Below are 26908 nucleotides of genomic sequence, written 5' to 3' on the forward strand. Positions count from 1 at the left end.
GATACAGAAACTAAACAGAACAGCAAAATATATAATAGCACCTGATAAAAGGTGAGTATCTGCCATCTCATCATCTCACTTTCCTGGCTTTCATACTTCTACCTACAAAATGGAAATCTAGGCACTATTCTGCTCCTATTCAAGCGTGCCAACCCTACATAGCCCACTGCTTTAGTCATTCAAGGCGACCAATTGGCACAGGCCAACCCCTCCACTGCTTTAAGGAATGGATTGATAATACCTAAAAAGCAAGAAGGGAGCTGAAATGCTTTGGTTAAAAACAAAACTCGTTTTGACAATAGGCAGCCCCCCTTTAAAAGTCACCAAAAAAGTAGATACTTAATGGAAAACAGCTTGTATCAAATGATTGGAAAAATTTAGCAAAATATTTCCAATTATTTCAAAATTGTCCAACTTGCCTACAGTTTTCTATCAGCTCTGGCTTGTATAGTTTTATACCAGGCTTAAAAAGGTTTATATAAATCTACTTTTTCTTGGCATTTCCTCAAAGGGGTTTAAGCTCTGGATAACTAATAAAGATTCAGAGAATTAGCTGCCAGAGACTAGAGATGTCTAGCTTAAGAATGTCTGCATCCTTGAAAGCCAGTACGCAGTACAGCCCAAAATACAAGCTAAGAGTTCGCACAGAAAAAACAAAGACAAATTTTTTTACTGTTTGTTTTGCTAGAGACATAAACACTACATTTAATAGGAATATATTCATTTCCTTTTTTTCCTTTTAATATGCCCACGTCTGCATGTATACATAAGCATTCTCAGCTTTCTCCTCACTTTTAAAAGAGGCCAGTACATAACAGGCATTAAGCAATCTTACTTTCTTACTGCGACATAGACAAAACTCCAAAAAGGAAACGCTTTATTATCAAGAAGCATTGTCCACAGTTATACATCTAACCCTCAGTCTTATTTTAGAAAGTCTCCCTGGTAATTTGCCTGTGCTTTTGAAAAGTAAGTAATATGTTTTGAATTATAAGAGGTTACAGGGACATTTTTGTGGTAAATTTGGGCTTTCATTTGCAAAAAAAAAAAAAAAAAAACTTGGTGCTACAGAAATCCTTTCGGAAATAACATTTTTTTGTCATTGCTAAGCACTTTTCAACAAAGTTTAATAGCTACTGTTCCAAGGAGCTGTTTACATCAAGCTTTAAAGAATACCAGGGTACTTATGTCCTTGCAAGCAAGGAGAAAAGAAACACAGCTTACTTCTTTTCAATATTTTGAGAAGAAAATAGAAAAGAGTATATACCCCACATAAGCCAGGGGCTCTAAAGTTTTCTAAGATACTCCAGTTACAGCCTCTAACATTCTGAGGTTTTTCTAGAGGTCAAGATCATAACTAGAACTCTTCAAAACTTTCATTTGTTCCCCTGGTCTTTACACCCAGGATCAAGAAGGAACAAAATGCCAAATAAGTTATCAAGTAGAACTGGAAGAGACCGTTTCTAGCCTCAGAAGTTTATAAACTGGATACCACAGTTGCTTTATAAACAGTGCATAGGAAGGCAGACCTTCGAACAAAGGTAGTCAGATTTTTCCGTTGAAGGTGAAGCTTATTTTATTGTTCATTCTTATAAACAAAATAGCCTACTTGAAGCTCAGTAATGTGAATAAGAGAAAGTTTTCCTGTAAACATCTAAAAGATGTCTAGCCACATGAAAGCTTCATTGTGCTCCTGATAATCATGATGGAAAAGCTTTTGTAACCACCAGGTTTTTTGCAGGCTGATACGCCAAAACATACCACGGAGGAGTTCTCCCATAAAGAAAGCCATGCAGCTCACACAGCAGGAAAAGAGAGGTTTGGGTTTGTTTTCCTCACTATTCATTGCGAGATAAAGTCTCTGCTTCCATCCAGTAAGCTGTTACAGTCTCATGGCTCCCCAACCACCTTGCCTCCCGGACAGGAGGATGCAGGACATTACTCAAGCCCCCTTGAATTTTCCTCCTGAAAGTCCCCAGTGAGTTTGTCCTAAGAACCATGAATAAAAAAAAAATAAATAAAATAAGGATGAAGGCACCGACCATGCCTATAATAGAAGATATATTAAAAGTAAATCTTTTCAGAAAGTTTCAACTTTTCCCTCAAAGTATCATTCATTTGAGGACTAGCAACTCACGCCAGCTGTATCTCAGACAGACTGAAAAACTTTTCATCATGAGTCCCATTTCAGAAGATTTATTCAAGGGATGTCAGAGCTTGCAATAAAACACCACTTAAAGTTGGCTTGGTCTAAATAAAACATACTAGATTGCATGTGTAGAGGGGCATGCAAAACAATACAGACTTAAAACATTATACTTTGAAGATGAAGTTAGAGATATAATCCTAAATTAAATTGTCAAGTACACCCTCTTGCAGTACACATCATATACTACAACATTGCACAAGCCAGAATCCTGCCACAAAGTTTCTCCAAAAACTTATTTCACAGAAAAATGTAGTGAGGCTGCAGGCTTCCCAAATTAAAGTTATATCAACCTTGAATGGGAACAGAACGTGGTACTATAGCAAACCATTCTTTACCTGAACCACTTGAGACAGGATAGCATTGGGCTAGGCTCTGTCCAAATCTAAGCTAAGACAGAAACTCTCTGGGGCACAGATCCAATACGGAACCAGGAAACTACTTGAACAGATCAACACGATAATCAGTGGTTACAGCATACTGAACCTCCTACCATGACAAAGTTTGTGTAGGCTTCATAAATCAGATATCTAAGGAGGAGGTAGTGTCTTTATTGAAATTTATATGCTGTTCCTTCCATGCCAAAAAGGAGCAAAGAAAAAAAGTACACAAATTCTTGTTAGAAAGTTCCAGGACAGACATATCACCAGATGAGTCCTGTGGGACAAACTCACAAACATTGAGAGGAGATAAGCTGTACTTTTGAGACTGAAGAAGAAAGAGGTAAAGAGGCAAATGAAGTAGATAAACAACAACAAAAAAAAAATCACAGTCTCTGCAGATGCAGTTCGAACAAGCACATGTGGGAAGGGTGGGATTTGCCAAGGCCTAAGACAAGAAGTGAGCACAATAATCAGTATGAAGGTGACCCTAGGCAGGAGATTTAGCTCTGTGAACAGCACAGACTTGCATCTGATACAGCATATAGGAAATATTTAACTTTGGATGGGAAGACCTAGAAAGTACCAAGTTAGATGGTGCCAGCAAAACAAATGAATTCCTGCCCAGAAGAGTGCCTTCAAAATCTAGCACAAAGCATCTCAAACTCCTGCATGTTACTCAGATGGGAAAGCCTGATCACACTGAGATCAGAGGACAACTCTGGCAACGGGAGAGCTGAGAGCAGGTGAATGGCCACTTCAGCAAGGAAAAGTTGAGCAAAGGCGTACATTAAGTCAAAGAAGGTACTGAAGGCAAGAAGAGAAAGAAGTCACCAAGGATGACCAAGAGAATACTGTAATAATACAGAGAGAGTCAGAAAGTCAAAAAGAGTTTGAGAAACAAAGGGCCAGGCTGCACAACGTTTTTTGGAGGAACAACCTGAAACCCTTGAGTATAATAAGAAGGATCCAAGGATGAGAAATGATGTAATGGCAGGCAAGTGCCTGCTTAAGGACTATGTAAATTGGTTTAGACCACTTTTTCACAAAAAAAAAAAAAATAAAGTATATTTTTCTGGTAGAACTACTCTGGAGCATACAAACCCAACAGTCATATATAAAGCTTCAGAGAATACTTAGTGTTTCTCAGGACTGCCAGGCCAAAGCAAGCAAGTGGCAGCAACAGGGTAGACCACTGCCAACTCCTATACAAAGGACAGGTGGCTAGTAACATCACAGCAACTGGAAAAGCTATCCTGTAAAAAGCTCCCTCAGTCAGGTCAATAGGACAGAACACAATAGTGGTGAGAGACAGTAGTACTCCAACACTGTTCAGAGAAAAAATTCAAAGTCTGCACCGAAGAACGCTCTAAAATTAGTCAGGGGGCAAAATGGAAAGTGGCCATCGCTATCAAGAGGTAAAGCAATAAGCAAAGACTAGTTACACTCCAGGATTAGTTACACTTCTACTGATGAGACTGAGAAGAAGCAGAGCGCTGCAAGACCACCTAAGATGGGATAGAGGTTCCTCCAGCTAATCATTAATGAATGATTTGTTAGAAAGGCCTTTACATGATTCCCCCCTTCTTCCTACTCAGCTTTCATCGCTCAGTTCTGACAGTTAGTTACCTGCAGAACAAAATCTAATCTTTTCAAGTTTAAATCCATACAATGCCCTCTTTTCGCTCCCAAAGACAGAACAGCCTCAAATCTAAGCTGTTCTTTTAATATGTGGAAACACCACAATGAAAACTTATTTCCCCTCCAGGGTGTGTTAAGCACAGACAGAAATATCTGTACATGATAGAAGTAGTACAAGCTGACGTCTCATGAGAGCTAATTGAAAAGCCCTGAAACGAACAGAAATCACTTTCCTCTAGAAATCTGAGGTCTGCTTTTGAGAAACGGAATTGAGCATTTGCTACGAAGTGGCACAAATCTCCCTTATTTAATGCTTAGAGACAAATACACACACAGACATCTGCTTTCTTCTCCTCTCCCCCACCTTTAAAATTCCTTCAGTCCACAAAAAGTGCAATCATGAGTGAGGGACCTAGAGGTGATGATGTAACAGTCAAATATTTAGCAAGATCTGCATCTGTGAATGGAATTCAAATAAATATGACTAAAGGGTAGTTTGAAAGCTTGCTCAACCTGAAAGGAATACAAAGAGTTGGTGGAGAGGTAGGTCAGTAGAACCCCCATAAAAGGTCAATTTTTGAACAGAAGCCAAAGGACAGTACAAGACTTAACGGAAACACTGGCCAAAGATTTACTATAGAGATGTGGCAGACCTTAAAGCCAAACTTTGGTCAGCAAAATTCTGAAGGTAATGACAAATTACCCAATTTAGGATTATATAAATAAAATGCATACTGGTTATGAAAGCCATCTCAAACATATTATTCAAAAGAACAGATTTCTACTTTACATTCTCACAAATAGATAAACTACCTACTCTAAGCATCTTTGACATTCATAGTACCTCATCAGAATCTATGAAGTAATTGTAGTGAAAAAGCAAGGATTAAAGCAGCACAGCTGCTGAGGAACTCCTAAATTAGGAGCTGACTTCCTGTAGATATACTTTCTGTAAATAGCAGAAAAAAACATTAAAAAAAAAACACAATAAAGAACATCTCCCATTAAGCTAATTCAAAACAATTCTGGTAACAAAAGAGGTTATTTATAGGGCTTTTTCTTCACACCTGACAGCACGTGACATGAAATGTTACTCCTCAGTTTGTTGCTAGTTACCATAATTAAATTTTATCATCTTTGCTCTCACAACTGTCATAAGCACAGCTCTGCGTCAGCTGGAAAGCTAGTACCGACAGGTTTGACACACAGCATTACCAGCATAAGAATTTAAAACGGTAAGATAAGCTAAAAGACTAATCTCATTCATAAATCTTTCCTCGTATATTATTCAACACCCGTGTGTTAAAATTAAACACTGCCTCATCCCCATTGCTATAAAAAGACAGACGACTGTAAAATTTCACCCTAAGAAAATAAGATATTCATGAGTCAGGGGAAGCCAGATGTGCAGAAGATGATTCAGTGGAACTATATAAATTAAGCACACATGGAGGCAAAACAAATTCCACTTTGGACATCTTCTCATTCAATGCTTCATTCATGCGAATTTTGTCAAGAAAGACCTAGCTTACCTGTAACAGCTATCCATTTCCATAAGCTAAATGTTAATCTCTTCAGAAATTTGAAAGTTGACCCTGATGCTCCTTTTTGGCTACTTGCGTAATTAGGGTTTGCTTTTTAAGTGAGATTGATGGCCTTTTCCACTACAAAGATCAAGCTGGAGCCTGTCCAAGCTTGTAAGTCACATTTTGATGGACTAAAGGGAATTTGCATTCCATTCATTCCAAATTTTTACACAAGACAGCTCTTTGCAAACTGAATTATTCTAAAGAAGCCACAAGAAGTTGACAAAACTTAACTGCTGAAAGTCTAAGCAATAAACAAGGAAAAGTTCTGCAACTTCCACTGCAGCAGGCACCCCGAATACTCTTCTCAGCAGCTTTTTAATTCAACACAATATGAACAATTCAAACATTCATATCGCATTTAAAATGAGGAAACTGAAGTGGCTTAAAGGCAGGAAAAGCTTGTTCATTAAGCATGAATATTTCAATTACCAGAAACACAAATGAAACCAAGCATTTACATGTTATTTCCGCTGCCAGGATTAAAGATACCTTACTACCTAATAAGAAGTCAAACCTCCCTCAACTTAGCCAAAAACATGAACGTTTAACTCGGAGCCAGAATGGTACGCCAATGTAAGAACTTCAATATTGAAAGTGCTCAATCTCTCAAATACTTCAAAGTAAGACTAAGTCAACAGAAGAACAAAAACAGTGCTAAACATATGAAGAATTAAATGCTATAAATGACCCATATCCCTGTTGAGAAAGACTTTTTTCCAACATATTTATGGAGACTCTGATCCTCTGGGGTCAGGAGCAAGATAAAGTGTTGAGTCAACACCAGAACCTTGAGCATGCTTTGCCAGACCTGTCGAGGACAGAGAAAATGAAAATAACCAAGTCTCCATATTTAGAGGATATTAAATTAAGGAACAAGAGTTTTGCCTTTCCGAACTGCAAGACGGTTGAAGAGCTGCATATTTACACAAAAAAAATCTTGTAATTTCACCTATTGAGAAGGAACACTAAGAACTGCACTATAGCTTCTTTTCAAGTCACTCAGGCAATTATGAATTATGAATATTTTCTACACCATCTTCAGCTTCTTGTATCCAAAACTGCCCCAACAAGAGAGTGCTGTAAACCCAGCAGCTAATAGCTAACAGCTATTCAGATCAGGGTCATTCCAGACACAAAACAGATCATTTTTTAAAACTGACAGATACTATGGACTCAAACCTTACTACATCATCCAGAAGAAATAGATGGCCTTTTTGGAGAGAGGTTCAAAGGGTATAGCCTACACACACAACTTTCTCAAGCATATCCCTTCAAATATCTCTTCAGCGCTCAAAGCCCAATTTCTTGCTTCATCTTGTTCCAGTCTCATCTATACAGGACTACACCCAAAACAACAAAACAATAACTGTCTCCCATAAAGACGAGCCTTGCCCACAAAGAACGGAATAGTGGAGTCATTTTCATCCTTGGGATGTGAATGCTTTATTTTTAAAGCTATTCAAGACACCCTCTCATTAACCTGACTCTTCATTCAGGTCATTTCTCACAGAGAGTTAAATAGAAACACCGCTCTTCCTTGGACCTTTGCACAATGTTTTAGTGTACAGATAATACAATATATGGGCAAACAAGCTCTGCTTCTTAGATAATTCTGCCTCCTGTTACAGACACATGCACCTCAGCAGCAAACATTTATGGAAAATTCTCAAAGGAGGGTAGATTTTCTTTATAGATTCTCGATACCAAAAATATTAATCAGAGTCAATATTATCTTTCAAAAATACCTGCAAAGAATACAAACTGATGCCTTAATTTAGGATAGCCTTGAAAATGCTGGGGTTTGCATTGTAAGAAATAGCTGAGAAACAGTAGAAAAAACACTTTTGCATATTTTTTAACTAAATGCAGAGGTATGTGGGTTTTTTTTTTTTTTTAAGTGTTACTTTAAGAGGTCAGAAATCACTGTGTGTGCAGGACAGCTACAAGCACCATTAGACTGTAGAAGCACAAAGCTCTACATTAACTCATTTTTCATCAAGCCATAATGAAAATTTCAAGTGATAACATTTACACCACAGGTTTCATTTATGTCACAATTTCTGCAAAACATTAGAAACTTCTACAAGACCACTACCTCCCTTTTAACACATACTCATTTCCACCCTCACTGAAATAGTCAGAAACGGATAAGTGAAAATCATCTGCTGAAATGAAAATGTTGTCAACAGGCCCAGAGCAGAATTTTCTACCTGAGATTACAGATGGTAACACTTAAAGCATAGCTAAATACTAGTACTAGAATGATAGCATAGCAAAAGGCCTGAGAGTAGTTTTGACATTAAAAAAGAATCCCAGTTTTAAAGAGTCTTTCAATTAAGCACACGAGTCCTCCGATAGAAACTGAAATACCAAATACTACACTAAACCTATCACTACCTGCCCATAAAGGTCAACAAAGAACTGATGAAAAGTAATGTTGAAGCATCTGCTGAAGTGCCAAGTGTTCGAATAAGAGTGTTTGTTTCTAATGATTTATACTTGTAACCATTTAAGGAACAAGTATCTGCTAAAGCTTTGAAGGTTTTCTGTAAAGAAAACCTATTTACTAAGTCCCCACTGACTGTTCCAATACTCCTGCATATTTTTTAAATGTTTTTGATGACTAAGAATCACAACTATGGAGTGGTAAGAAGCCCACTCAGAACTAAGGAATTCAAGGACTGGATGACTTTTATTTGCAATTAATGCATAACACCAAATGACTGCTTAAAAGTCCACATGAAATTGCTGGTTTAGTAACTAGTTGTAAGACACGCCCATGAAAAAATATTAACAAAATATTCTCATAGAATCACAGCACTATCTATAAATAACAGGGTATGAAGTCTAGTGACCAGGGAATGTAGTAGTAAATTCACATTGCATCCATCCACTTATCCATGCTGGTTCTCACTTCTATAAACAAATGAGAGCGCCATACTAGTCCAGCACGTTTCAACAACACTATATTCACATATTAAAAAGCAATGAACAGGACAACCTAACCATTTCTCTTTTTCCCACTAAACACATCTTTGGGGAAATATCCTCATATGCACCGAAACAAGTATGATTTCAATTCCACCCACATCTGGGCTCACTTGGGAACTAAATCCAGCACAACCCGTCTCGGGTCAGCCAGTGACCCTGAATAAAAATAGCTCTGGCAGAAGGCTGGATTTATGGAGTAGGGTGGAGCCTGAACAAACCCACCACTTGAAGTTAATGACGGAAAAGCAGCAATTTCTCCATTCTAGTCTGTGTATCACAAGCATAAAGGCAACTTATGCCATCTACACTATGTAACACAACAGCAGGACAAAACAGAAGGCAACATAATAAACCTTGGGGCAGGTCAGAACCTTAGGTGTAATTTGGGTCTGACACAATTAAAAATGTATCAATCAGCAACTGTTAATTATTATCTCTGAGACAGTAAAAATAAGTAAGCGTTGCTCGAAAATTATGATAAAATCAGTAGTGAAGTTGGGTCACCAGGCTAAGGCCAGAATTCAAAAGTGCTAGGTCAAATACCGGTTACTAAAGTTAAACATATTTACCAAAAAGCCACCCTTTCAGTAAATTCAAATCAGCCTTCCTAAACGTTCCAGCGCAGACAAACCTCAAGTCAGTGGATGACAGCACTGATAGAAAAATCAACAATATTAATTTTTTTAACAAGAGATTATGCTGCCTACAGCACAGACACAAGACAACCTTGAACACATCAGCAGAACTCTGCCTACAAATTGCAGATTACGGCCAAAGTAATTCACACATTCTTATACAAAAGAAGCAGAAGTTCTGAATTTGTGTCAAAGGGAAAAGCCTGACCTCGAGCATCAGTGAACAAGGCGCTAGAGTTAAACTGAAATTTTATGGTGTACAAGATTTCATTTCTATAGTTGAGGGATGTCTAGGCAGGATCAGCATGCAATAGGACAGATGCATCAGACGTAAGGATCCAGTATTCCAAGCTTGTACTACTAATCCCCATTCACACAAAGTTAGGAAAGACCACCTGAGCAGGGCTTCTCCGAATTAATTAATTTGATTCCTGAATGCAACCAACTTAAAAATCAATACATCACATCCTCTACCCATGCTGCTTCTTCAAATACTTTGCTTAGATTTCTATTACACATAAACCAGAGATTAAAAACCTCAAGAACAAACTGTTACATGTAAGTTTCCTGCTAATTAAAGTAACCTTATAAGGTTTTTGTAATACAATTAGACTGTGGTAGTATACACAAATAAGAAGCAAATTTAAGCTTTTATAGGCACCACACAATTTATTTTAACCTGACATTTCCTAATGCTCAAGGCCCAACTGTTCATATTATGTTTTTCTTCATATTTGAATACAATTGAATACCCTCCCAACCCAAATAAAAACCCAAAATATCAAAGAAAAAAAGACCCACAAATGTGTCAGCTGTTAGTTTTTTGTATCTTGCATTGCCAGGATCCAAGCCCTAACACTTCAGTACCACTGAAGATGGGTATAGCTCCATAGCTAATTGCGTAGCACACAAATTCCTGAGCACTAGAGTGGCTGATGCGGTCAGACCTCAAAAACTACAGATTTCATGCAGAGGGGACTTCACAATTGCCTAAAGGACCTGAACCTTCTCCTTCCTCAGTAGTTTTACAACAGCTGAGGACACTTAAACTAGCTTTCTTCCCACGGCTATTGCCGGAGCTGCTCTCAGGTGCTTCCACCAACTGCAGGGGCCTGCCAAGTTATTAATTTGGCCTGCTGTCAACGTTTTTCCTAGGAACGTGAGTGGCAGAAGAGGAACAGGCACTTTGCAGAACTTGGTAAAACCTGAGCAAAATGGGAGGAGGGGGCAAAAGACGGAGAAGAAGCCACATCTTTATCCTATAGGTTTTCTCTTTGGTAAATACTAAATCCTTGCAGAAGTAGGGGCAGAAGAGTTTATCGAGAAAAGCTCACATGAATCTTTTATAATGGAAAGTGAAAGACAGCCTCAGACCAAGGGTCCCTACTAGCTCTCCTCTGTATCAGTGCTGCCCAGTATTCAATTATACTTAAGTGCTGAGATAGGAAGCATGAATTAAAACACATACCTTACCAAAGCCCATCATTTTTAGAAGGGAAAGAGAAGCACGAGGACCCTGAAGCGCTAACGTGACAAGGCTGCGCAGGTGAACTGATTCACAGCTCCTCCAGAACCGGGGCAGCCTTGGACTCAAGCGATTTTTATTGCTGCATTTTCCATCTTAATCCTACCGGCACGTTAGCGCATGCGAGATAACCTGTTGCACAGCCGGTTTGTTAGATGGATAACAAAACAAAAGCAGAGATGAGCTCTGTTCAGCAAGCGCGAGAAGCTGAAGTTTCCCCTAGCTGCAGGGGAACCGCCTCGCCCGCGGCGGCTCGACCCGCCCCACGGCCCCGTGCCGCCCGCCGGCCCCTGACTCGCCCCAGGCGCCTGTAACGCGGCAGAAAGCTCCCCCGCTTCCCGCCGGCTTTGCTTTCCAGCGCCTGGGCGAGCTGAGGCGGTTCGCAGAGGGAACCCCGCGCTCCGGCCCCGGGGGCGGCGATCCGGGCCCGGCCGGGGGGGGGGGGGGGGGGCGCCAACGCCCGCCACCGCCAAGGGGTCCGGCCGGTTCAGCTCACGCAGCCGGCCGAGCCCCCGCCGCCGCCAGCCGGAGCACCCAGCGGCGGCCCCGGGGGCAGAGCCACCCGCCCGGCCCCCACCTGCCGGCCCGAGGTAACGGGGTCGCGGAGGCGCTGCCGAGCGCGGCGACGCCCGGCCCACGCCTCACGGAGCGCCGGCCGCCCCCCGCCCCCCCGCGGCGCTCACCGCAGGCGGAGGTTGGCCATGAACTCGGGCATGGTGACGGCGTCCATCAGCACGAAGTCCGCCTTGCCGAACTCCAGGCTCTCCTGCTCCGCCATGGCGAGAGCCGGGACCGCGCGCGCCGGCCGGCGGCGGTTGGGCCGGGGGTGGCGGCTGGTCTCGCGCCGCCGCCCGCGCGCCCGCCCGGCCCCGCTGCTCCCCGCAGGGCGCCCGGCCCCGCCCGAACCTGCGCCGAGGCGGGGCCGGCGGGCGCGAGGCGGGCACGGCCGGGGGGGGCCGGGGGGGGCGGCAGCGCCGCCTGGCGGCTCGCGGCGCCCCCGCGCCCTCCGGGGGCTGCGGCGCCCCCTGGCGGGCAGCGCTGGGCCCTGCGCCCGGGGGAGCTCCCACCCGGGGGTGCCGCCAGCCACAGCCGGCCCCCTGGACACCCCCCACCAGAGGGTGCCGCCAGCCACAGCCTGCACACTGGACACCCCCCACCCGAGGGTGCCCCCAGCCACAGCCTGCACACTGGGGACCCCCCCACCCAAGGGTGCCGTGGGGCCACATCCTGCACCTAGCGTCTTCCCCACCCCCATAGGGCCCTGTAAGGCTGCATCCTGCACTAAGGGACCCCCCCTCCGTACCCTGCAGGGCCAGGTGCTGCACCCAGGAACCCCCCACATGCACCTTGCGGGGCTGGATCCTGCACACCCCCCTCCCATCCACCTCAGGATGGGGCCAGATCCTGCACCCAAGGACACCCCCATATCCCACCAGCCCCCACGCTGGAGCCTTGCACCACCAGCCCAGCTCCTGCACCCATGGAACCCCCACGCTGGGGTGCCTCAGGGCAGGGCCAGATCCTGCACCCCAGGGACACCTATGGGTCCTGCGGGTGACCCCAGCCAGGGGGAAATGGGAGGGGTGCAGGATCTGTCCTGGCTGCAGCAGGACACCAAAGGTGCTGCAAACCTCTAGCAGTGCCAATTTGCACCAAATCCAGCCTTTCTTAGTTTTTTCTTCCAGTTTTGCCCCACACCAGTGCGAGCTGCTGGCGCCGGCGCTGCAGACGCTTCCTTTTAGGCCCCATCTTGCAGACAACTGCTGCACCGAGAGCCTTCGAGGTATTTTTATACAATTCAATCATTCCTTCTTGCAACGGGAACAATTGCCTTTGGTCTTGTCTCCACAGGCCCTGGCATCGCCATGACCTGACCGCCCTCTTGGTCTCGCTCAGTGATGTTTCCCCATCCCCAACTTGCCACCTTTTTTGCTTGGGCGGGAGATGGAAAAAATCACCAGCAAGGGTTGGAAATAGCTTCTCTATTGGGCTGTGGTTGGCTTTTTACAGACTTTTCCAGGGCTCTCATGACAAACAACAGCATGGACTGGTGCTTGTTAAAAAGGGAAACTGGGTTTTTGCTAATTGGTGGCTTGCTCCCATCTAGAGGCTGCTGTTTGCTGATACCGAGGGGAGTTTAATTAGCAGCAAGTTTGAGGCTGCTGACTCCCATCACCCTTGCTGCTGGCCTTGCAGAGCAAGCAGGTCCCTCTAAATTAAATGCCAAACCACCATATAGCAAAAAAAAAAAAAAAAAAAAAAACCTAGAAGCAAGCCATTGAAATACAAGGCTCTTGGCGAGGTAGCTGGTTTGGTATAAGCTGGTTACCTTTAGCAGGAGCTAGAAACACTCCATGCATTAAAGCATCATCCTGAGGGGAAAAAAAAATCATCAGCTGGTTTGGTTTGATCACTCCCATTTTCAAAGGGGGCTTTTTTGTCATGCAAACACAAGCCTGCCAAAGCTCACATACCTGCAGACTGGAACATGAACCAACCAAGCACAGCACAGCACAGCACAGCATATAAAGCCCTGCATAGCTGTGCCTGGAGCAGCCAGCTTTTTGCCTGGAGCCTGGCAGGGAAGACAGGATGCAAACAGCACCTGAAGGCAATTGAACCAGCTGATTGAATCCCCCCCCCCCCCCCCCCCCCACATATATGGCTGTTGCTCCTGCCCTGTGGTGGTGTTTTAGGGTAGCAGCAGCTTCTTGTTGAGGTTTGTTTCTTTTTAATTTTGGCTTTTTTGGTGTGTTTAGCTTTCTGTTGGTATTCCAGTTTTGTTTCATGCAATGTGATTCATGTTTGTTATGTTACTGTAAGTGCAATGCTAGCTCTGGGGCTGCAGAAAGTGTCAAGCCCTGCTGTCATGGGTTCTGCTTTGCTCTTGCTTCTCCCCTAGCAGAAGGGGAGAGTTGACTTGAACTGCTCCAGGTCTGCAAAGAGCATGAGTACTAAACTGATTTATTTTTTTTTTTTAATTGGCAGCAGTGATGGAGTCCTGCTCTGATTACCTCCCAAGGAAGAAGGCAATAGTGGGAAAAGCCAGGGAAAGTCTCCTCTGCCTCAGGCTCTACAGTAGGAAGAAGAAAGCAGGGTATTCCACTTACATACACAAACTCCTCAATCAAGTGAGTCCTGGCTGGGTCTGGGTGTGAGTGTTTGAACTGTTTTCCTAGCTGAGCTTGGTTAATTGGATATCTAAGCCTAGGTATTCAAGCCTTTTGGACAGTGTACTTAGCTGGCTCTGGAAGCCTTCAGCTTGACCAGCTAAGCTGATGTGGGAGCAGCAGATGGATCTTGGGGGAGCCCTGCCTGGCTGAGCTATGAGGCAGGTCCCTCGGCTAGCTCAGGGCAAGGACTGTGTGTGGCTGTAGTACCAGTGCTGAAATGACTTGAAAGCTAACTGAGGCTAGGTGATGGAGCTAACATCCAATGCTGGACTCCAACAGGCTTGTGACATGGGCTCTGCAGGGCACTAAAAACAGCATTTCTTCCTGCCCTGAGCAAGCTGAGGATATAAAGATTCCTTCCAGGACACTGCTGGCTTCTTGCAGCCATGAAGCTCAGCCCACCTCTAGGGGCTGTAAGCAACAGCAGTGACTTATTGGTGTACCCAAGTGAGCATCTGCTGCTAGCTGGTGCAGGCAGATACTCTCTAGCTATGGAGAGGTGGAAGCTGGCAGCGGGCTGTGGCATGGCAGGGTCTTGTGCCTTTTGAAGGAAGCAAATTTTGGCTTGGCTGTAACTAGATGTGTTGTCTGTGGCTGGCCAGGAATTGGCTCTAGCCTTGCACACATGGCTTCCCTTCCCAGAGCTGGGGAACAAGTGGCTCTGACAACAGCTCTTTCCACAGACCTGGAATGCGGGTGCCTCCTGCCTGTCGGCTGCTGCCTTCAGCTCACTGAACAGTCCCCGTCTGCTCAGGGAGGTGGCGCTTGAGGCTGCCAGGCTGTCCTGCTATGGCAAAAGAAATCACCTCACCCACAGGGAGATCCTCCTGGCCATGAAGCTGGTTCTCCTGCGTGAGCTCTCCAAGAGTAATCTGGGATCCTCCAACTAGGAGCTGGTATTGAAGGGACCTGGCAAGATATAACAGTTTTAAGAGTGTTTTAATTGTATTTTGGTAAATAAAGTATTTATTAGCAATGGTTCATAGAGCCGCCTACCTGGGCTGGCAGGGTGGCTGCTCCCAGCAGTGAGAGTAGCAGTATTGGGACAATACCTCATCCCCATCCAGGGGGGTCTGGTTATCCTCATCCTCCCTGGAAGAGACTGCAGGAGGGAAGGTTACCTGCCTTGGTAAATATTAGCAAATCAGTCATGCTGGCAGGTAATTAGCCTCTGAAAGTCCAAAGAGCGTTGCCCTTCCAGAGCAGCTCTTGTTCTGATACCCTGGTCTGTCTAGGCTATGTTCTGCAGCTGGTCATCTCTTCACACCAGATCTGGCCCAAAAAAGGGGGAGGTGGGAACATGGCAACTATTCCAGTCTTGGGAAAAATGCAACTGTTGCCGCTTGAGAGAAGCAGCTATCACCAATTACTGGCTGACACTGTGTAAGGTGATGGCATTTAACAGTGACTTTGCTTTCCACGTTCTCCCTGGAGCCCTCCTGTTCCTCTCCTTACCAGAGGTGTCTTGGGTTTGCCTAACGTTCCTCATTGCCTGACTGCAGCTTAAAATTGAGCCAGGAGGACGTTTGGGGAGGCTGGTGTGCACAGCACTGCCAAGCTACCCTCTTTTTGATGTGGGTGTTCTCATCTGGGCAAAATGCCACCAGCTTCTGGATGAGTCTCCCTTGCAGCAGCCTTTTTGGCTAATCCTCCTTGGCATAAGTAACCTGCTTCTCCCTACTGCACAGGCTGAAAACAGGACAGGCCTTCCTGAAAGGATTTAGTGCTAATCACCTTGTGCTGGAGCACAGGCATGAACCAAAGGTCATCAGACCAAATCTAATGAAAGACCTCTTCAGTTGGCTTTGCTGTGGGAGTTGATGACAGGTCTGCCTGCCTCTGGGCTGCCAGGTATGAAACAATGGTGGCCTCAGCTGATGGACCACCGTCAGCATTTGGGGATGCTTGCTGGTCTGGGGGTAGCAAATGCATAGCAGCGTGACACAGCTCATGTTCATGGATGATGGTAGCTCAGCTCATGCCCCAGCAGTAAGCCATCCCCTTGCTTTCTTTACTGAATCCCTTGTCTCCAAGCTCCTTCTGGTCAGAAGTACCTACTTGCTGTTTCTGTTCTCCTGTGGCTATTTAGACCTGTCTAGCATGATGGCTTCTGGCCTGCTAACAGCTTCTGGCTATTTCCACAGTAAATGCTAAGATAATAGTTGGCTCCAGGGATGCTTCTGTTTTTCTGCCTCCTTTATCTGTACTCCCTTTCTAGGGCTGCCAACATGTCTAAATTTGCAGAGCACTCAAACTTTTATGAGGTGATGAATGGCCATGGCATTGCCATGTGCTGATGCCTGCCCAGGGATTGAGGCTTCAGGGGTTTTAATGAGCTGCTGCTTGAGTGCCTACCCACAACCACTACCTTTGCTGTACATGATGCACTGACTCATGGCAATCCTCACACTGAGAGGTTTGAGCCTGCCCTAACCCTTGTTCAAGCAGGCTTGATTCTTTTAGTTGAGCAGGGTTGGCTCCTGTTTAAGTTCATAGATCTGGGGTCAATTCCTGCAGGAGAATCCTATTTGTAGTGGAAATAGGAGCTGTGGATGACCTGGAGAAAGCATCTAGGCCATCCTGCAGCCCCAGGCAGTGTTGACTATCTGCAGCATTCCTAGCTGAGGTTGGCTCAACCTGCTTTGAAACCTCAGAGGAGGCCTCCACGCCCTGGTGATACCACTGGGGATAAGGAAGCTCTGTACCAGATGGTAGAAACGCTCACTTATTGTTTCCTGCTCCTGTAGATAGGCTAAATTGTTTACTCTCTTCTTTGCTGCTCCCATAACCCACCTGGAGACCTGGCTACTGCTGAGGGGTATTTCAGGTGTCTCTCAGACCCAAGCCCTGCTCAGATGATCTTGCATGATGTTTACCTTATATGTGATGGCTCTCTGAGCTGCTCTTCTGTAGTACTGCTACTTAGCCTTTTTTTTCCCTCCATCCAGTAATTGTGCAGCTGATCATTCCTGCCTAGAAATAAAACTGAACCTAGAGATATTGCAAGTTATCTACATAAAAACATATTGCAGTTCAAATGGAGTGGAGGAGCTGTTATGAGAAATCACCGGGGAGGTTTCTGGCCAGTGCAGGTCAGGAGATTAGATGTTATCAAAGCTGCCTTTTCCTGCCTGAAAACCTATGGCTCACCTGGGCCCTAGAAAGAACCGAAACTCTAAGCAGTGTGAATGTGCTGGAGGTCAAAGCAGCTCAGTTCTGCATGTGCCCTTTGGGGACTGGGCTCCAGTGTGGTCTGGGAGTGGATATAACAAAATTACTAATGTCTTGAGCTGCCACAGCTGGTGATTCATCTGCCAGGCTCCTAGTTTCTATTACTTTTGCTTAGCACCTAAGTGTCCTGATCTACAGAAGCTTGGGTCCATCTCCCACAAGGGTTTTCATACTGATACAACTTATGTTGACAACTGATGTAGATGTAAATACAGCTGTCTCACTGTCAGCATGTTATAGCTGTATCTAGGGCAGAGCCAGAGCAGTGTGACAAGCTGTGCACTAGGACATTGTTTGCAGTGTGCCTGTGCATCTAGCACCTCATCTTATTTATCCTCACTGCTTAGCTGATCCTCAGCTCTTGCAGGATCCATGCTTCAGTCTGTCATGAATTTTCTCCTTATTATTCCCCCTGTCCCGTCCCCTCTTGTGAAGCAGAAAATTCTTGTGCCCCAAATGGGGACCTGAAGCACAAGGGAAATAAGTGACTTCCCCAAAGTCTTCTAGAGAGTCTAGTTTGGGGCAAGAGGGAAACATGCTCTATTGATCTAGCAGCAACAGTGATTTCTTGTGTATGGGCTGTCCCCATGGCACACGTTTACTCTGGAGCACAGGCACAGTCCCCCTGCACCCGGGCCCCCAATGGCCAGAGGCTCTGCACATAAGTCCATGCTTTTTCTTTTGCAATTGTGCTCTGTGTTCTCAGTTTTAACTAACCACCCCCCACAACATATTAAAGGGGAAAGCTGCAGATATAAAGCCTCAATTCAAAAATTGAAAGATGAGACTTGCTCCTAAAGGAGAAGTGCCCTGTTGAAGCTGCATGTGCCATGTGGAAACCTTCTAAAAACCCCTCTCTTTGCCATGCCAGAATGCAGTGTTGGTAGGAGGGGGTGGGTGAATCCTACAGTAACTGGGGTCTGAAATTGTGGGTTTTTTTGATAGCATCATGTTACTTTCCTTTCAACCATTGCTGGTGATAGAAACCTAGGCAGACTGAAGAAATGGAAGTGTTAAAGACAAAACAGGGACTTTTTTCAGTCTGTGGATTTAAAATTAACAGATCCTTCAAAAATGTAGGACTCTGAAGGTGAGCCACAACTCTGATGGTGCATGACTGTTAAGAGAGGACTTGTGCCATTTGTGTTACCTTTGCTTAGAATCATGATGGCCTTTCCAAAAACAAGACCTGAAACCAAATCAAGTCTCCCATCCGCAAATCACAAACAGCTGTGGTTTTATAGCTCTGGCTGGAGACTTTGTGAGCAGATTAGCCTAAATTAGGCTGCGGCTTTTGAAAAACAGGCAACTGGGCTGCTTCATGCTGCAGCACAGCAGAGGGTTTTTAAGAGCAGGGAGATGCCATTAGATGTTGCTTCCTCTTGTCCCATGTATAACCATGGACAAACACAGTTCCCTTCGTTGGGGTGCTGCAATGAACTGAAAATCAGCATCGGAGCACATCCTGGAATCAAAGCTGTCTGAAGATTTGTCTTTTGCAGTAAAGCTACTTGCAGAAATAAAGTGAAGTGGGCTTGGGGCTCTGGGTGCCAACCTGGGAAGGTGCGGAAGGTGAGCTCTTGGGCTTGCTGTAGGCACTGGCAAAGAGCTGCGCCTTCACTGGCGGTTGCTGGGGACAGCAACGTGAGTGTGGCTTGCCGCCTGCTCTGCGCAAAAGCTGCGGTGTGCCAGGCCAGCTGCTGAAGGAGATGAGAGCCAGCAGCAGCCAATGCAACCAAGTCTCCCATCACTGTGGCACCCATGTGAGCCTGGAGCATCCCTCCTTGCCCCTGCTTGTTGGGTCCACCTCTCACCTAGCTCACTTGGGTACCAGCAGCACCACCTGAGGCAGCTTGGTCTCCTTTTAAATGTACGAGTTTTTCTCTATGTTATATTGATACTTCATCTCTTTCTTCGTTTCCCCTGATATTTCTTCTTTTATTCCATTAATAAGTTCATCTTCCTCCTTTCTACAATTTTACTACTGGTAAATTGCTAGCATGGGCCTCCCCAGCATTAACCATTTGCGAGCTGGTGAAGCACACAGTTACCGCTTCCCTATTTTCAAAAAAGGAAGCAACAAAAAAAAAAATCTTACACATCACACAAAAATTTCCAGTCTGTCACAGATACATGATAACGTTATGGCCTCTAGCCAAAGAGGAGGATGTTAAATTGTAAACAAAACTAAATATTGAGTCCCCATGGTTTTTATAGTTGTATAAAATGGATACTGTCTTCTTTTACAGAGTTTTTCAGGAAATGTTATGAAGACAGAAGTGAGTCTTACCAAGTCTGTAATGTGACTGTTGCACAAATACATAGCAATTTATACTGACAGAATGTTATTCATATGAGAGTTTATTAACATTCGTTTTCAGGATACAGAGCATGACACAACAAGACATTCTGTAAAAGAAAGCAGATAAAATAGAGCCCATAACGCCTCTGCTTCTAATAAGAGGAACTCTTTCCCCTTACACAAATCTATTCCTGAGAATCCTCTTGAGGATGTTTGTCTTTCTGGAAGGAGAGGGTGGAGGAGCAAGAGGATCAGGAGGCTGCCTCAGGCAGAGGTGGGTTATGGGACTGTCTTGTCCCTCAGTACTTTTTCTGGAGAGGAAGGAACCTGCCCTATGGCAAAAGCTTCACCATGAGCAGCTTCATATCTACATGTATGCTTGTGATTCCCCAAGCTAATGAGAAATGGGAGTCCAGACAAAATCACCAGGCTTGTCTGAACAGAAGGAAACATCTTGAGATGTTCAACAGTTATGACTGCAGCTGATTTTGAAGCAGAGGGGACAAAGATGTTCCTCCTTACCTGGAGATACTCTGCTGAGACTGGGAACTAGCCAGGAGAGGAACTAGAAGGTGATGGAAACCTGGGATGACTACTGAAACTCAGAGCTCCTGTACTCTAACTTCATGGTTCAGCGTTAGGGAGTTTTTAATTACCTTGTCACTCCATTGTCTTACATCCAAATGTTTTTCATTGAAATTATTGAAAAGATATGAACCTTCTTGGAGTTTTAAGATCTTTTGATAAAGCTCAGCCTGTTCCACAGTCCCTTTGTGATGTTTCTGGGTGGCTCTCCAGCCTACGTCACTGTGTTGTACTACCTAAGGGTAACAGCATTGCTCTGCCTGCTGTAAGGCAACTGGATTTTCATGTTGATGGGAGTGAAATCCTTGTCCAAAAAATCTGCACTGGAGAGGATGATCTAATGTACTGACTGCAGTCAAATGACTGCCTGAATTTGCAAGACAGTTGAAAGCACAAATAGAGATGCATAGAAAATAGGGCTGAGGAGGCCTTGAAGAACTGTCTAATCCCCCTGCTCCAATGCAAGATAAGCTCAACTTAAAGCCTTCTTGATGGATGTTTTTCTGATCTTTTTTTTCTTTTTTTTTTTTTTTCCTGAAACTTCCAGTAATGGAGACCTGACATCAGGCAATCTGTTCTCGTGCTTTGCTATATTTACATTTAGTAAGTCTCCACTGTCTAAGTAAAGCTCTCTTACCACAGTTTCATCCTGTGATTTCTTGTCCTCTTAGGCAGACACAGAGAAGTTTATTCCTATTCCCTTTGTAGCAGCCTTTTATTTATGGCAGGACTGTTATCATAGGAGTCCAGGACATGGAACTGCTGAAGGGGAACTCAGAGGTCAGCTAGTCCACAGCTGCCTTATCTTCCCCCAGGCTTCTCTCCTCTGGATCAAGCAACCTAATTCTTTCATTCTTTCCTTGCTGCTAGCAAAAAAAAAAAAAAAAAAGGAGTTTTTCACAAGACCTGTCCTAGTGAGGAAGGAGCAAGCCCCTGCTCTTTGGAGGTGGGTGAAGCAGTCGGCCAGGGTGCACGCCATGAGCTATACTTTGTTTAGTGGAGTCACTGTGGGAGTCGGTAAGGATGTGCTGAGGGACTGCAAACCAGCCTATTGGCACGCGAGCTTTGCAAAAGTGCTGGACTGCAAGAGGAGCCAGCTGTACAGCAACCAAAGCACAGTGGGAGTTTTGGAAGGACTTTGTCCCATCTTCATAAATAAAATGGTTTGCACCAAATAAATACTCAGCTCCGTCAGAATGTCTCCTCCCTGCTGATGTAACCTCAAAGGTCCTGACCTTCAGCTAGCTGTTTTGATGAAAATAGGTGACGTATTGGGTCTTCTTTATCCATCAGTTCCCTTTCTTTCTGCAGATGTCTTAAGGTGTAAAACAGTCAGAGCACCTTCACCAAGACCCGCACACGTGCTCTTCCCTCCCCTCCTGTTAGTGAAGGGAGAAGGTGCCCAGACCTCACTGTGGTTCCCTGATTCAAGGCTGCTCATCCTGAGCACAAAATAAAGCAACTCCTAACTCATCTATCCTAAAAAGGCTTTGAAGGCTAATAACAACCTCCCTATATTACTTTTTCCCTGGAAGGTACCCAAGTTCCAGTCAAATGCAGTTTCTACATGGGAATTCTAGTTGAAGGGCTAGACTTTAAAAGATATCTAAGATGCAGTGAGATGCCTAAGAAGATCCTTCATATGTACCTGGGCTCCTAATGCCAAGAGAATGTTGAAAATCTGAATAAGTTTTTCCTTTTATCGCAAAATACAAAAAAATTCCTGTATCTTAAACATCTGGCCCAGCGACTTCTGCAGTATGGTATCAGCGTAACTCAGCACTGTAATCCTCCATTCACCATCAAACATTGTGTTGTTCTACCAACAGGACTCCCAAGGGCTTGAACTTTCTCAATGAGTCATAAAAAACATGCTGCAACTGTTAATAACCTTCCTCCCAACTATTACCTCCAGGTACTGCAGGCCTGAGCCTTGAGCTCTCCTGGTTATGAGGGAATTGTCCCGGACATGAGTCAAGCATGGTCAAGTGCAGTGGAATCTGCTAGCAATTAGCTTCAGTTCCTCTGTGCTGCAGTTCCTGGGAAAGCTATGGATGACTATGAGGAAGAACCAAAAACCCCCCAAAATCAAGCTCTAGATGTTGGGTGTACCTTAGCAGAGATTCAAAAGGAATACAGAGCCAGAGACAGACAGGTCCTGGATGCGCATCTCAGTGGTTTCCAGGTAGCTAGGCATGAAGGGGTTATCTTTGGACACTGGAGCCCCAAACTTGTTTGACTTCACTTTTGGCTACCAGAATTTTGTGACCAGCAAGTTCATGATGGGCTGAAACAGAGAAAAGATTTGCAGATTTAAAGAAGTGAAGTGCTTCAGGGTATATTGTTAGCCTGGGTCACAGCAGGCACTTTTGACAGGGAGCTGTACTCAATCTCCTCATCCCTACCTGCCCACCTCCTCAATGTCAAGTTTGGGCATGAGTCAGGCAGCCAGAGCTTGCTCTAGTAAAGATAAAGCAAGGATGGTATGTCTGATGTTGAGGGAGGAAATTTTATCTGCAGGAAGATACAAGGAAGAGCAGGAGCAAAATATTTAAGGAAGTGGGAGCTAAGAAGAGGATACAGGATTGCTGTGCTCCAAGAAAGCCAGAAGCATCCAAGTCTTAAGTGAACCAGTCTCACCATTGTTCTGTACAGGCAGGGAGCCCCAGAGGCAGTGCGTGTCAGAGCCGGTAGGATGCTCTGAGTTGCTTTTGCAATGTGATCTTGCTTGTGGGTCTGACTCCTGCAGGCTCCCTGCCACAAACCCCGCTTCTTCTTAGACCTACTAAGGTTGGGAACTCTCTAGCTGCGCTGACATGACACGCACAAATGGCAGCTGACGTCCGGCCACCCTCAGCCCTGCTACAGGCATCTCATTCCCAGTGTCCTCATCCCAGTTGACTGCTTCTGCTCAAGGACCTGCTCTTGTCCTAAAACTGTGCTCTAATCAGAGCAGGACTAGGGCTTAGGAATTAATTAACTCCTAATATATGCAACACACAGCAAGAATCTCTCCATACTTCTCCTTTCTTCTGTCCACCGCTGTTTTCCAGGTGCCAGACCAACCGCCTTGCGGTATCAACCAGAAAAGGCCCAGACTCTTCCGCCACTCCCCAGTGCTCTGGTCTCTCCTCCCCATACCCCTCTGATATTCAAGGAGGCCAGGGGAGCTTGTTGCAGGTTAGAAGCCTTAATTCCTCACCAAGAGTGAGGAAGCTCATGCAGCCTCTTCATCCGCATCAGCTCCCTCTGCTACCCCATGAAATCCCAGACACCTGAACTCAGATCTTTCCAGGGGATAACACCCAAGAGATGAGCTGCTGAACTCCAGTCCTAACCCAAACCAGATCCTCAGCTTAGTCACCCTGCCCTGACACCGCTGCTTTGATGGTGGCTCATGCAAGTACCTGAACAGAGCGTTTTGCCCAGGCCAGTATAAGAACCAGGGTCAGTCCTTCTCATCAGTGCTTGTCCTCAGCCAAGCACTAGGTGGAGCCATCCAATTGGGAAACTAGAATCTGGTCTTACAGAGCTGAGAGCACCAGAAGCATCCTGGAGAGTCCAGCCCCATTGCACATCCACAACCTGGCCACAACCCAGCCCATAGCAGAGGGACCAAAGTGAGGAACAGATCTGGGGCGAACTGTGACCTCGTTGCGTTGCTGCCTGGGGGTCAGTGATGCCAGGACACATGTTTGGATCTGCGCTAGGCAGCACCGAGAGGCTGGAGGGGTGTAGATGAGGCCGGCACCACCTCCATCACTTAGGGAGTTGGATGTGAACAAATGAAGGCCTTACAAAGAGGATGGGGCTCTCCTGCGTAATCGGTGACGTAGGAGGATAGGTAAGCTGGGATCTAGAGGACAGGGAGGAGGGATCACAGGCTGGCTGGGAGCTCTCATCTACACGGGGAGCACGGAGCGAGTTCTGCATCCTCTGCCTGGGGGGACCACAGCAGGCTGCACTGGTGTTACCCATCGCTCAGAAAGGACCTGGTCTCTGCAAGTTCCTGTAGCAGGAATGGAGATTCGACACTTGAGGGTTCTTCAGTCTGGCAAAGAAAAGAAAAATGCTACCCAGAGGCTGTTGGCTGACTTAGACACATTCAGATTGGAAATGAAGCACACTGTTTTTGACAGTGAAGGTAAGTAATTGTTTGAGCAGCTCATCAAGGCAGTGGTGGGCTCAGTCACCAACAATCTGACACAGGGCTGGATATCTTTTCTGAAAAATATTTCTCTTTAGAGAGGAGTTAATTCAGGGCAGTCCTGTATCACCCAAGAGCCAGATGACTTCTTCATTGTCAATCAGTTTGGGTTTAAACACCAGATTTTAGTGTGGCCTTTGCTATTAGGGAGTGGCGGTTGAACATGATGCTCCGGCAGGTGCTACACCTGAAAGCACAGTTTCTTCCAGTGATGACGTGCTGGACAAATCTGCTGCACAAATCTCTACTCCATCCCTAAGTGAAGGAGTCCTTTTCTCCCTACACTTCGTCCCACCATGGTGCAAGCGCATTCGATCTTTACTGAGGCATCCGTTGGCTCTTGTCTCACAGCACTCCCCTGATGCTGCTTAGCATGAGCTATTCCTAATACCATGGTAGTAACTGCTGGCGACTGGCACTCCAGCCTGGATTAAATGTCAGTTCATATATCAAATTCTATCATGATTTTCTGTCGTTTTTTTATACTTGGCACCATGCAGATGCTGTCTTTATGTCATTGTGTGACTAGAGAAAAGCCAGGAATCGCCAGCCCTGAAGCTAACAGGAGGTTTATTAGAGCTGGCTGCAACCCCCTACATGTTGGGTTTGGAGTTTTGTGTCTGTGACAGTGTCAGATGGGAGCCAACTGTGTGGGGCTTCATAGGTCTGGGAACTGCTGTCCCGGTTCCCCATAAATGGGTAAGTAAGTAAGTGAGCTGTTTTCACTCCTCAGTAAGAAAAGAGGGAGAAAAAAATATATACCTGATGTTTCAGGGATGAAAGTTTGCATGGTAACTGCCTGCTGCAGGTGGCTTACCCCTGCCTGGGGTGTCTCCAATCAATAGCTTATTTGTGAGCGTGAACATCAAAATTGCCACTCAGAGAGGTGAATTGCAGCTCCTCTCTCCAACGCTAAGCGTCAGTGCCAAGAGGCTGCACCTTGCCAAGCGTTTACAGTAATCCTTGGCAAGTAGCCAGGGTTTCAACAGACATCTGCTAATCCACAGGACTAAGCTTTCAGGAAAGAGAAGCTTGAAGGTTTCAGGAAACCCTGCTCCCAGCTGGGGTCTGTGAGTTGCAAACTTGCCCATCCCGGCCAGGGAGCACACCTGAGTCTCCTGAGACTGGGGTTTTTCAGAGATGAAAGCTCCCAGTAGTTTTCATCACTTGGATTAGTTACTGTGCAGCTTTTGTGGCCTCTGCCCGTGTTCCTTGCTGTGCACGGACCAAAGGGGGCCCTTGTGAGATGTCCACATGGGACCTGAGGAAGGCCAGGCACTAATCGCCTGAGCAGAGCTGCTCTCACACCCCCTGCACTTCCCTTCCCATAATCACAAGGCTGCAGGGAAATGAGGCAAGGAATGGACATGCTGCAGCGAACTGGGGCTCAAGAGAAAGCCTCGTGCTGCTGCTGTGGGACTCAGCGACACTGTTTGCCCTGCATTGCTGTAAGAGCTGGGTGCAATATGGTGAGCTGACAGCAGTGCCCGGGGTTAGGCAAGCCCTACATCCTCACATCCTCCCTGCTTTAACACACTAAACCTGCCAGATGCACACCCTCAGCTCAGATTCAAACTCCCTCTTTGGAAAGATGCAGCAATACTAAGGATCCGAGAGGAATGAGCCAATTTCTCAGGAAACGTACTCAAAATCTAAAGACAGATTAAATGTTTTAAGTGTTTTCCTTCTCTGAAGATTGTAACATCTCTCCTGCATGACGCTTCCAGAGGTATTGAATTGCTGTCCTGTCTCCTGTCACCTGCATCCTGCTTGAGCATAACCTCTTTGGAGAGCAGCAAAGCCTTTCCTCCTGGATCCAAGCTGGCCATTTCACTGCTTTTCTCCCTCCTGGAGAGAGGCTGCTTTCGGTTTCAGGGCTGGGAAATCACATGCTCGCTGGCTTAAACATGATGTAATTGTTGTTTGAAGAGACCTGAGCGCTGGTTAGGTTTGCTTGTTTCTCGCGCTCAGGCTGACACTGGGAACAGGCAGCGTGACCAGCCTGGCCTCCCCTCCTGGCACTCACGGGAGATCCAGGTGACTCTTCTGAACTGGTAGAAAAATGTGAGTGCTGCTTTTCAATGTTAATGAGCCCTGAAGAGAGGAAACTGATGAGAATGACTAGCGCATATAACAAATTTGGAGAATTCCTCGGTGTGGGTCAAGGAGACCATTCCAGTCTCCTCCTGTGTGCTTTGGCTCTAAAGGTGGAAGCTCCCACATGGGCTGGTAAACACCAGTCCAGAGGCAACCATCCAGTTCAGAAAGTCTCAAAGCTACAGACTGCTGGAAACCCAGAGAGTCTGCTGGGAAAGGACCCATCCTTGGGCTCCTTGCCTCGTACCCCATTAGCTATTTGGGGTTTTTCCCCTTGTGGCACAGCAGTACCAGAGGTGATATGTGGAGTGGCTGTAGCAAACCCATCCCTCAGCTCCAAAACGCA

General features: G+C 45.5%; 1 protein-coding gene and 1 long non-coding RNA gene across 9 annotated transcripts in view; one reads left to right on the forward strand and one right to left on the reverse strand.

Annotated features, from left to right (window-relative positions):
- MYO1D (myosin ID) overlaps positions 1-11830 on the reverse strand; it is a 157860-nt gene extending 146030 nt beyond the window's left edge. For 6 of the 8 annotated variants that reach the window (XM_068919001.1, XM_068919005.1, XM_068918998.1 and 3 more), the window contains exon 1: positions 11651-11830. In XM_068919001.1, the coding sequence (XP_068775102.1) occupies positions 11651-11745 (95 nt within the window). In that variant the 5' untranslated portion in view covers positions 11746-11830. Of the gene's footprint in view, positions 1-10910; positions 11018-11650 lie in introns of those variants that run through there. The other 2 variants (XM_068919006.1, XM_068919004.1) reach the window with 2 other exon arrangements.
- A 1797-nt stretch (positions 11831-13627) lies between these two features.
- Positions 13628-15039, forward strand: LOC138062267 (uncharacterized). The gene is made up of 3 exons (XR_011136335.1): positions 13628-13686; positions 13959-14098; positions 14824-15039. It is a non-coding gene; the product is annotated as an uncharacterized lncRNA (long non-coding RNA).
- Positions 15040-26908: the final 11869 nt, after the last annotated feature.

This window comes from Struthio camelus, chromosome 25, assembly GCF_040807025.1.
Source record: "Struthio camelus isolate bStrCam1 chromosome 25, bStrCam1.hap1, whole genome shotgun sequence".
Classification (NCBI taxonomy): Eukaryota; Metazoa; Chordata; class Aves; order Struthioniformes; family Struthionidae; genus Struthio; species Struthio camelus.